Raw genomic sequence first — 11,534 nt, 5'->3', positions numbered from 1 at the left:
CCGACCGTGCCCCTTCGTCCAGTTCCGAGGCGAGGCAAGGCCGGCGCCCACGTCGTGCCGTGCCGGGGGTGGACACCGGGGAGAGGAAGGTTGCTCAGCAGCAGGGCTTAGCAGGTACGGGCAGGACCGAAGGCAGGCCTAGCTCCCCGGGTGAACGAACTCCCAAAGCAGAGGCACACGGATCGTGCTGACTTCTCCCTGCCCCGGCCCATCCTGGGATGCAAGATACAGGCACCAAGCGGGGACAGCCGCGTTCACCCATTGAGTCCTTCCGTGGAGCGTTTAATCCCCACCACCGCCCGGGGGCAGGGGGAGTCGGGGTGGGGGCGTATTCAGCTTGTCATCCAGTTGAGGACCCTGAACTCAGAGAGGAGACATCTCTTGTGAAGGCCACACAGCGGGGTTGGAGCCCAGGTGCCCAGCTCCGGAGCCCACTCCCTGCCATGGCGGGGATGGGGTTCTCACCAGGGCCGTGCGGGGCCCAGAGCTTTTCTTTTAATGTGAATTAGGGAAGGAAGAGGCAAACCTGTTGGGGTGCCTGTCTACCGGGTCAGTAGGGAGTGACAGAAGGAAACCTCCCCTTGGGCTGTCTCCGGTTCTCCCTACACTACAGATTTCCCTCTCATTCAGTCAGTCAGGGAGGAGCTGGGGGAGCCACACCGTGGGGAGGTGACGGATGCCTGTGGAGGTGACGGATGCCGGCTCTGGCTCCTCCACCCATTAGCCTCGGGACCATGGGCAAGTCTGAGAGCTTGATTTCCTCATTTGTAAACTGAGGATGGTCACAGCAGTGCCAGGAGAATACAGCTCCTGGCACGGAGCAAATGCCCCACCAGTGTTAAGTCTTCATTACTTATTAACAGTTGGAATTGACACGACAGGCCAGAGATCTCTTGGTGGGAGCGCATCCCGAGGCCCGACCCTGGACCCAGCTAGAGGCAGTGCTTACGCTTCTGACGCTGGGGCTCTATCCCTGTCTGCTCTGCCGCTGGCTCCTGGCCAGGCCAACTTGTATTCATGCTGTCTTCCGGGGTGAGCAAACCCATGGACTGTGGACACCCAAGACAGCTGCCCACTGAATGCCGAGACCCTGAGAAAGGTGTCACGGGCCCACGGACTCTGCAGGGCCATCAGAATTGGTGATTCCATGACTTAAGGGCCAGCAGAGAAGAATTCTGGGCGTTGGGGAATCCTGATGGTGACAAGCGCTGCATTCACCTCTGGGCTGGAGCAGGGGCAGACCCACCAGGCAGGACAAAAAAAAACCCCCAGCACTTGGGAACAGATATCTCAAGGGCTCATGAATCAGAAGCATCAGGATAGACAATTTAGGAAACGTGCTACAGAGATTCAGGTTTGCTGTGGGGCTGGTGGGGCTGGCTGGCTGGATGCCCGCAGGGGACAGTGCAGCAAGAGCCATGGGTGTGACCTCCAATGACCTGAGTGTGACCTCAAGTCCCTCTTTTGCACTGACAATTCACCGAGCGAGCGCCCTCCTGGCGCTGTGCTGGGGCGTCTCCACTTCTCTCCTTTGCTCTTCCTGTGGTAGATGAAGCTCCTTTGATCTGGAATTCACAGATGAGGAAGCTGAGACCCAGGGAAGTTCAGAAACCTGCAGTTAGTCGGTGTGGAGCTGAGTTTCTCACTGGGACCTGTCAAGACCCTCTCATTGCTCTTAGTTCAAAGTTTAAATTCTTAGGCTCCTGCCTCCAGGACCCCTGCTGACCCCTGCAACTTTATCTTGGAGCTCTGTCCCTTGCTGTCTATGCTCCAGCCATGCTGGGTTTTCATTCTTCATACATGCTCTTCTTCTGACCCCAGGGCCTTTGCACATGCTGTTCCGTATGCTATTGCTATAACCCTCCCTTCTTCTGGTTAAGGTTGATGCATCCTTCAAGCCTCAGCTTTACTGTCACTGCCTCAGAGAAGCCTTCTCTGATCCCCAGCCTTGGTTGGGTCTCCTGTGAACATTCTCAAAGCAAACCCAGTCTTCTGTTTCTCAGCACTCACCACCTGGTCTTCCCTGGTTCATTGGCAATTCCCTCATTACACTGTGGGCTTCGCAAGAGCAGAGATAGGAGGGCCTTTTTCTTAGTCTTTTCCGGCTGCTATACAACAAAATGCCAGAGACTGGGTGGCTTATGAGCCACAAAAATTTATTTCTCACGGTTCTGGAAGCTGGGAAGTCCGAGGTCAAGGAACCGGCAGAGGTGGTGTCTGATGAGGGCCTACTTTCTGGTCCATAGATGGCTATCTTCTTGCTGTGTCCTCACTTGGCAAAGGGGTGAGGCAGCTCTCTGGGGTCTCTTATAAGAGTGCTAATCTCATTCAAGAGAGCCCCACCCTTATGACCTAACTGCCTCCTTAAAGGCATCACACTGGGGGTTAGGCTTCAACATAGGAAATTTGCAGGGACAGAAACATTTAGTCCACAGCAGCCTTGTTCACGGTGAGTCTCCAGCACTTTGCACGCAGTAAGAGTTCATGGATGCTGGTGAATGGACACGTATGTGCCTGCCTGCATCGCCGCGGACCTAGTCGACTGGGCCGTCCATCTCATGAACAGTAATTCTCTGCTGATGTATTCCAGGCTTTTGCCAACCCCGAGGATGCTCAGAGACACGGAGGCCTCCAGTATTGCCGGAGCGACCCAGATGTGGAACGTTGTCTCAGGCAAGTACCACTGGCCCTCAGCCTGATCATGGCCTGTCCTTTCGGGCCCTCTTCTGAACACGGGGGCTTGGAGGATGCCCAGGGGGCCTAGGTCTTCTGCCTTCCAGATCCTCTTAGACTGTTTTCATTTATTCATTAATTTAAGTTCTAGTTACTCGTGGAAAAGTAATATGTGCTCGTGGCTCAGGACGACAAAGTTAGAAAAGGATATTCAGTGCAATTTCAGTCTCTCTCCCCCCTCTGACCTGCAGGTCCTGCCCAGATCTGCTCACCAGGGGCCAGTGCTGTTACCAATGTCTTACGCATCTTCTCCGAGACACTTTTCCTGCATTTACTACACACACGCTATGCTTTTTCCCTTTTACCCCCAAAGGATCACTCTTTACCCACTGATTTATACTGTCCTTTTTTCACATAACAGAAATTGTTTCATATCAGCCCACAGAGGGGCCTCGTTCGTTACATCGGTACTGTAGCAGTTACACCATTTCTCTATTAAATAGATGGTCCGTAGCTGATCCAACCACTTTCCCTCCGATGGCACTTAGGCTGTTCTAAGTCTTTCTGTGTTATAAACAGAGTGCATCAAAACTTCTTTCATTTTCCTTTGTGCGTCAGTGTGAGCAAAACTGCAGGCTGCAATCAAATGGTAAGAAATACCGTCGAATGGTACACAAATCTAGTCCCGCAACTGGTGCGTGAGATGCGTCTCCGACCCTGCTAACTCTGTATCCGCTTTTGGGTGGATCCTTGCCAACATGAGGGGTGAAAATGTACATCACATTTCAATTTTACTTTGCATTTTTTTTTTTTTTTTTTTTGGCTGTGCTGTGCGCCTTATGGGATTTTAGTTCCCTGACCGGGGATCGAACTCAGGCCCTCAGCAGTGAGAGCACGGAGTCCAAACCACTGGACTGCCAGGGAATTCCCTACTTCGCATTTCTGAGTGAAGTTGAACATTTTTTCATATGCTTAGCATCCCCCAGTCAATCTAAAGCAATTTTTCTTATTATAAAACTCAGAACTATTCATTGCAAACAATTTGGTTAATACTGAAAATACATAGAGCAAAAAGGGGAAAACCACTCACAATTCTTGTCACTGTTAACATGTTCATCTATCTCCTCTTTGTCGTCTAAATATTTTTCATAACACTAGGTGTGCATGGTACACCCAGCTGGGCGTTCTGATTTTTTTTCAGTTAATTATTTCATGAGCACTTTCCATGTCAGTAAATACTACTCGAAAAGTGATTCTTACAAAAGGGATGCAGAGGGAGTTCCCTGGCGGTGCAGTGCCTGGGACTCAGCGCTTTCACTGACGTGGCCCAGGTTCAATCCCTCATCAGGGAACTGAGATCCACAAGCCACATGTGGGGCCATAAATACATAAATAAATAAAGGCTGTGTAAGATTCCGTCAGAGACTAAAGGTTAATTTCACGTAGCCAGTCTCAGTGGTGGGTATTTTAGCAGTTTCCTCTCTGCAGTTTTACACCAGTGGGCTGGAGAGCCAGGAGGAAGCACTCCCAGGGGATGGGGGTTGTCAGCAGGCGTGGGATTGGTGTGGGGAGGATGGGTAGCTGGACAGGAGTGAGACAGACACAAGCCCTCACCTAGTTCTTGTCACATTCCCATGGATCACCGGCAGAAATGGGTGGGAGCACCAGGGAATTCCCCAATTCAACACTTTTCTTTTATTTTTTAAATTAATTAATTTATTATTATTATTATTTTTGGCTGTGTTGGGTCCTCGTTGCTGCGCGCGGGCTTTCTCTAGTTGCGGTGAGCGGGCGCTACTCTTCCTTGCGGTGCGCGGGCTTCTCATTGCAGTGGCTTCTCTTGTGGCGGAGCACGGGCTTTAGGCACGCGGGCTTAGCTGCTCCGCGGCATGTGGAATCTTCCTGGACCAGGGCTCGAACCTGTGTCCCCTGCATTGGCAGGCGGATTCTATCTATCTATCTATTTATTTATTTACGGCTGCGTTGGGTCTTCATTGCTGTGCGCGGGCTTTCTCTAGTTGCAGCGAGAGGGCGCTGCTCTCCGATGCGGTGCGCGGGCTTCTCATTGCAGTGGCTTCTCTTGTGGCGGAGCACGGGCTTTAGGCACGCGGGCTTAGCTGCTCCGCAGCATGTGGGATCTTCTCGGACCAGGGCTCAAACCCATGTCCCCGCATTGGCAGGCAGATTCTTAACCACTCTGCCACCAGGGAAGTCCCTGAATTTTATCTCAACCACTGCGCCACCAGGGAAGCCCTATTTTATTTATTTTTTATACAGCAGGTTCTTGTTAGTTATCCATTTTATACATATTAGTGTATACATGTCAATCTCTATCACCCAATTCATCCACCACCCCCACCCCCCTGCCGCTTTCCCCCCCTTGGTGCCCATACGTTTGTTCTCTACATCTGTGTCTCTATTTCTGCCTTGCCAACCGGTTCATCTGTACCATTTTTCTAGGTTCCACCTATATGCGTTAATACACGATATTTGTTTTTCTCTTTCTGACTTACTTCACCCTGTATGACAGTCTCTAGATCCATCCACGTCTCTACAAATGACCCAATTTCATTCCTTTTTATGGCTGAGTAATATTCCATTGTATATATGTGCCACATCTTCTTTAGCCATTCGTCTGTCGATGGGCATTTAGGTTGCTTCCATCACCTGGCTATTGTAAATAGTGCCCAGTTCAGCACCCTTTGAGCACCTCTTAGCTAATAATGTCATATTCATTTGGTGAGTGTTGTTGATGACCTTCCATGTACTGTCATTTACTGGGGCTTACTATGCCGGACCTGGGGGTTCCTGGGGCCCCCGGGCTCCTGCTCGCTTTACATAACATCATGGAACCTCGGGGGTGCAGAGAATCAAACATCCTGCCATCCGCTACCGGAGAACTGGCTGGAACCTGACAGGAGACGCCCTGGAAGCAAAAGTGAGTTAAATATTAGACCAGAGGTTTTAGTGCAACCAGGGCCGCCTTCTGCACAAACAGGAAAGCACTTTGGTCTCAGTTCTTGGAGCACAGATCTGCCTTGCAGATTAGAACAGGCTGGGGCCCAAACGTGAGGCCAGCTCTGGGAGAGGGTCAGGAACCAGGTCTCAAGGAAGATGATGAAACCCAGCCACGTCCTTTTAGTGATTCCTGTCGAAGTCTCCCGGCAACGTAGGTTTGGGCCAGATTCTGAGTTTATGGGAACATGCACCTTCACTGGGGCCGGCGGGGGCGTGTGTCTCTGCGTGGTCCCGAGGAAGGAAGACGAACACTTGACCCAAACTCTGAGATATTTCTCATTATTTGGAGTGTGGTGTGGAGACTTAATCTGAGTGAACTGGTTTGTCAGGAGATGGGGTCACACAATCTCAGCCCTAGAAGTCCTTTAAGACCCCATCCAAACACATTATTTTGTGGATGGTGAACAGAGGTCCAGAGACAGAGACTTGCCCGAGGCCAGGGGTCTAACGAGCACCCTTGGGGAGGTGCGAGGCTGCTAGCCTCGCACCGTAAAACGTTTATTAATTTGGTCTGGGCGTCTGAGGGCGCTGGGATTCTGGCAAAACCAAGAGCTGAAATTAACTTTAGCAATCATGCCTGGGACAGGGCTGGTGGTGATGGTGACAATGACAAAGAAGATGGCAGCTAAGTTGGGGCAAAACTACTCCGTGCCAGGCAGTGTTCTAAGCACTTTATAGGAACCGACCCGCTCTGCCTCCCAATAGGCTTCCAAGGGCGGTACTAGCATCTATAGAGGAAGAAGCGGGTTTGCCAAGGCCGCATCGCTCGTGACGGGTAAGCTGCCACTGAGCCCAGGCCATCGATATGGGCTCTGCTCTCCTTTCAAGAAGGCGGTTTAACTCTATTTTATAACCTGCCTTTAAAGCTAAGCAGGCTTCACCTCATATCAAACCTGAATTCAAGGAAATCACCTGTGCAGATGGAGAGCCTGGGGAGGGAAGAGGAGAGAGCTAGCGGGGCTGCCAGCAGCTGTCCCTGCCCAGGAGGGCTGGGGGGAACTGTAGGGCTCTCTCCGCAGTCCTGTCATCTGATGCAATAAAAGGCAGCCAGTGTTGCAGTGTCTGTTCACGGGAGGGGCAGGCCTGATGCTGCAGGGAGTCATGCAAGTCCAGTCTAGCGGGAATTTGCTCTGAGTGGTTTTTACCTTAAAAAACTGGTCATTAGTGGAATGACACATTTTGTCCAAGCATCTCTCTGGTACGTGACTCCCTCCATGTCTCTCAATTCGGATGCTGGGGTAGGGGTGGCGGGGAGGAGAGGAATGAGTTTTCTTGGCATCACGCCTGTCCTCGGCACCACTTGTGGCTTTGTGGGGGCCCCATGGCAGTTTCCGTGGGGACTGGGCACCCCAGGGGCTGAGGGGCTTTCTCAGCTCCCAGCCACCTCTCCTCCCTCAAAGGTGACCTCTGAATCCTCTAGTCCCAGTTGCTGGAGCCTGGAGGGAGGGCTGCCCCTCCCATCTTTATTCCTCTTCTCTGCCTGGTGTCCCCCGACTTCTTTCCCTCACCCGTGCTGTGGGGTTTGGCCGACGATCCTCTTAACAGCTTTCTAAAAAGTGACTCACTCTTAGAATATAAATACATACTTTAAGGAGAAGTGTCTCATTGAATGGGCTTCAGGTGCTAGTTACGCTTTTCCTGAAACTTGCCGAGAAATGTACAACACGACAAAAATACTCCCAACTGGTACCATCTCATGAGTCAAACTGTGGGAGGAAGACCACCTTCTAGGACACCCTGACTTAACGTAAAATAGGTTTTCCGAGGTGTCTGTCTCATAGCATGTTAGGGGATGTTGGTGTACACAGATGTATCTCCATAGCATGGGGATGAATAGCATGACTTTAGAGCAACAGTTGCTGCCTCTTCCCCAGTAAGGTAAGGGACTTGCTCGATCGAGGAATTGAAATGGCCCCAGTCCTCAGCTTCCCCCTCTTCATCGCTGTAGCCAAGATCCGGCCACGGCCTGCTTCTCTCACGTGGGCATCCAGCAGTATTTCCCCCAGCTGGTGAGACCTGCCCTGCTGTAGACTTGCTTTCCCTGGGGCTGTGTCCCAAGGTCAAGCTTTGGGAGTAAAGGAGAAGGAAGACTCATGTTGGCTCCAGGATATGGGGACAGAGACACCAACTGCTGTGTCCTGAGTTTGACCTAAGATCCAGGCCCTGCTGGGTTTATGGGAGCTTTTGTACACTCAGATTGAATTCCAGACCCCTTACCCTGCTTCATGAGGCCCCTCTCTCCCTCTTATCCTGTCCCCCTCCCTCTTACGTGCCACACTCCAGCCACTTGGGTCACTTTTCTGAGTCTTGAACACGCAATGCTCATTCCCACCTCAGGGCCTTATGGCAGGGTTATACACAGCCGCCCCTCCCCCCCCCATATACTCACACACTTGATATTTTTTTTTTTTTTTGCGGTACGCGGGCCTCTCACCGTTGTGGCCTCTCCCGTTGCGGAGCACACGCTCCGGATGCGCAGGCTCAGCGGCCATGGCTCGCGGGCCCAGCCGCTCCGCGGCATGTGGGATCTTCCCAGACCGGGGCACGAACCCGCGTCCCCTGCATCGGCAGGCGGACTCTCAACCACTGCGCCACCAGGGAAGCCCGCACACACTTGATATTTTAAACAAAGGAAGAAACACGATAGGGCGGATGAAACAGCTTCGCTGCTGTCCGGCGATTGGCTGGCTCCAGTGAGTGCAAGTTGTCCTTATTATCCCTGAGAGGAGGAAGGGTTTGCTTAGATTTAGGGGCAGAAGAAGACAGAGCCAGGCGTGGATTTCAGATGCGTGTTCTCAGCCCATCCCGCTGGGGAGGGCCCAGGAACCTGCATTTGGAAGGAGGACGGCCTCAGAAAAGCCCTGCCTTGGTGGTAAAGAGCACGGGCTGGGGAGCTTCCTGGCGGTCTAGTGGTTAAGACTTGGTGCTTTCACTACTGTGGCCCGGGTTCAATTCCTGGTCAGGGAACTGAGATCCTGCAAGCTGCGCGGCGTGGCCAAAATTTAAAAAGAATAAATAAAAGAGCAGGGGCTGGAGGCAGACCTAGGCTCCACCCCAGCTTTCACTCAACCCCACTGAGCCCCACTGTTCCTGCCTGGTGTCCAAGGCCAGAGGGGAACATAGGGGAGACCATGGCAGGGGCTGCGTCTTGGCGAGCCCTGGGGTTGGTAAGAAAACCAAGCAGCAGCCCTTCGTGGCTCCCGGTCTGCTAACAGGGTTCACTTTCTGAGCTGCTCACCGGCACAAGCTTGGAGTCACCGTCGCCCCTGCCTCTGGGGTATCTCCTTGTCTTGGCCATGACGGACGTGAGTCTGGCACCCCCGAGATGGTCCCCAGGGGTGTGGGGCCTTTCGGGGCAGAGGGTCTCAGCTTCCAGGACATTCTCAAAGCCGACTCCTGGCTGACTGCACCCCCTTGCCTTCCCAGAGCCCACCGGAATGACATGGAGACCATCTACCCCTTCCTGTTCCTGGGCTTCGTCTACTCCTTCTTGGGGCCTGACCCCTTCGTTGCCTGGGTGCACTTCCTGGTCGTCTTCCTGGGCCGCATGGTGCACACCGTGGCCTACCTGGGGAAGCTGCGGGCGCCCACCCGCTCTCTGGCCTACACCCTGGCCCAGCTTCCCTGCGCCTCCATGGCCCTGCAGATCGTCTGGGAAGCAGCTCGCCACCTGTGACCAGCCGCTGACACTTCCTCGGCCGCCAGACCCCTGGCCACGAGCCACCGGGAGACCAGGTGCCCCTCTGAGATTGTGATAGGCCCCGGGGCCTGGTATCCTGGCAACCAGCTGGATTCCTGGGTGAAGCCCCCGAGTGGAACTGTTTAGAGACCGGTTGTCACGACTGATAGAAGATCCTTCCACTTAAAGAACAGAGCATGAAAAGTATCCCTCCCTCTTCCTCCCCAAGTCTGGGAAGGGTGAGCAGAGACTCAGTTCAGCTTTCTGAACCTGACGACCCTCTGAATCCAGGGCTGTAATAAATAAGGACTTCTCACCTCCACCCCAGAGATGCTGATTTAGCTGGTCTAGAGGGGAGCCTGGGCATCTGCATTTTTAGAAAGTTTCTGTGAGTCCCAGCAATGGCCGGGCCTGGGGCCCACTGCCAGTTCCCTCTAGGGGAGGGCCCAGGACTGGCAGGGTGGGAGTTTCTCTCCCGGTGGGAGAAGTGCCCTGTTGACGCTTCCCTGTGCCGCATTCCTTTGCTGCATCCTTCTGTCTTGGGCACAGGTGCCGATGGGAAGGGCCCACAGTAGGGTCGGCCTTCTCTTCCCGAGGCTTTAGTTGCTCCGAAGGGCTGTCATTCAAGGACAACGGGCTTTGAAGGGCCAACCGCTAAAAGGAAATTTTGACTCCTTCGGTATTTGCGAGGCTTGCAAACCGCAAATGTGCATCTCTGCCGGGAGTCATGTGTCTCTCCTGGACTCTTGCTGTTAAGAGCATGTAGCTTTAGTCATTAATGAAGTGTCTGACCAGCTTGGCCCCCTGGCGGCTGGTTCCTGGCATCCACCACCGCCCAGGCTGGCTGGGGACCCGGCTCGCCCGACACTCTTGCGGGTCTGTGTCTGGGGCGAAACTGACAAGACACAGTCTCTGGCAAACACACAAACCCACCCAGACGAGCGTGCTGAATCACTCAGAAAGCAAGCAGGCTGCTGGGAGACACCCTCCCGCCTCCTGCCGTGGGCCAGTAAGACGGTCAGTCAAGCCCATTTTTACCCATGAGGAAACCGAGGCTCAAGGTGGACTCCCTGCAGTGTGGGATCAGCTCTGAACCCCGCCTGTCTGGCTCCCCCAAACTGCTCTAACCATTGTGCGGTCCTGCCTTTCCCCAGACCCCCTCCCCAGCGCTGCCCTTTTCCTCCAGGATCTAGGGAAGCCCCCCTCGCACCAGGGCACGGCCTCCTCTCACAGCCCTGCAGCCCCCGAGCTTCTGCCCCCGCAGACTGATGGGTCTGCCTAGTGGGGGCCTCACTGGGGACCCAGGGTTCCCCAGGCCTCACTAGAAATCCGAGTCGGCCCCCCTGCCCGGCTGTGCTAGGAGGTGGGATGGGTAGCATTGCTTCCTGGTGGTGAGATGAGCCTCTGTTCTGGGGCGGCAGCTGCACATCTGGAAACAGAAAGCGCATGTCCCTGTATTCAGTGTCCGCTGTTTGCTAAGCATCGGCTGAGCACGGTGTTCACAATTTTTTTTCCACTTGATCCTCCACCCAAGGAAGGAGGTATTTCTGCTTTTTGATGAGGAAAGTAAGGCTCAGGAAGGAGCTGTAACTTGCCCAACATCCCTGAGCTGGGACGCGATAAAAGAGGAGTAGACCCAGGGTGTGTGCTTGTGTTTTAATACTTTCCCTTCCCGGACTGTGGGCTCTTCCCGGACCAGGGAAAGAGGGACCGAGAGGGCAAAGTGCCCAGCTCAGACCCGGGTGAGGAGGGCATCCGATACCCACAGGGACCATGTGACCCTGGGACCGAGGGAGGGGGCAGCTCCTCGGAACTGCAGAGACAGCAGCCCCTTGTGCACTGGCCCCTCATTCACTCCCTGCCCCGGCCCCCGGGACCCCTCAGACGCTGAGCCGCAAACAGGGTTGGGGGACGGCAGGACATCAGACAGTGACAACTCCAAGTACTCAGTGCCCTAAAGGGGGGTGGGCAGTGGGAGCACGAGGAGGGCCTCTAACCCCTGCTGGGGCGGGGCTTCCTAGGCGACGTGACAGCTCGCCTGCCATGGGCGTAAGTCAGAGCGGCTTTGGGGGCGTGTCCAATCCAGCTGAGGAAAGATGAGCAGAGCTCAGCCCCCTGGGGTCTTGTGCCTGGGAAGTGGCGGGGGGCGTGTGGGGGGCGGGGT

General features: G+C 54.1%; 1 protein-coding gene across 2 annotated transcripts in view; it reads left to right on the top strand.

Moving 5' to 3' along the window:
- PTGES (prostaglandin E synthase) overlaps positions 1 to 9,692 on the top strand; it is a 10,848-nt gene extending 1,156 nt beyond the window's left edge. For both annotated transcript variants that reach the window (XM_024762534.1, XM_024762533.1), the window contains exons 2-3: positions 2,591 to 2,673; positions 9,118 to 9,692. In XM_024762534.1, the coding sequence (XP_024618302.1) occupies positions 2,591 to 2,673; positions 9,118 to 9,367 (333 nt within the window). In that variant the 3' untranslated portion in view covers positions 9,368 to 9,692. The remainder of the gene's footprint in view (positions 1 to 2,590; positions 2,674 to 9,117) is intronic.
- The last annotated feature ends 1,842 nt before the right edge of the window (positions 9,693 to 11,534 follow it).

This window comes from Neophocaena asiaeorientalis, unplaced genomic scaffold (genome assembly GCF_003031525.2).
Source record: "Neophocaena asiaeorientalis asiaeorientalis breed wild unplaced genomic scaffold, Neophocaena_asiaeorientalis_V1.1 scaffold78, whole genome shotgun sequence".
NCBI classification, from domain to species: domain Eukaryota; kingdom Metazoa; phylum Chordata; class Mammalia; order Artiodactyla; family Phocoenidae; genus Neophocaena; species Neophocaena asiaeorientalis.
Note: the sequence above shows the minus strand (reverse complement) of the source record. Positions and strands in the feature narration are given on the sequence as shown.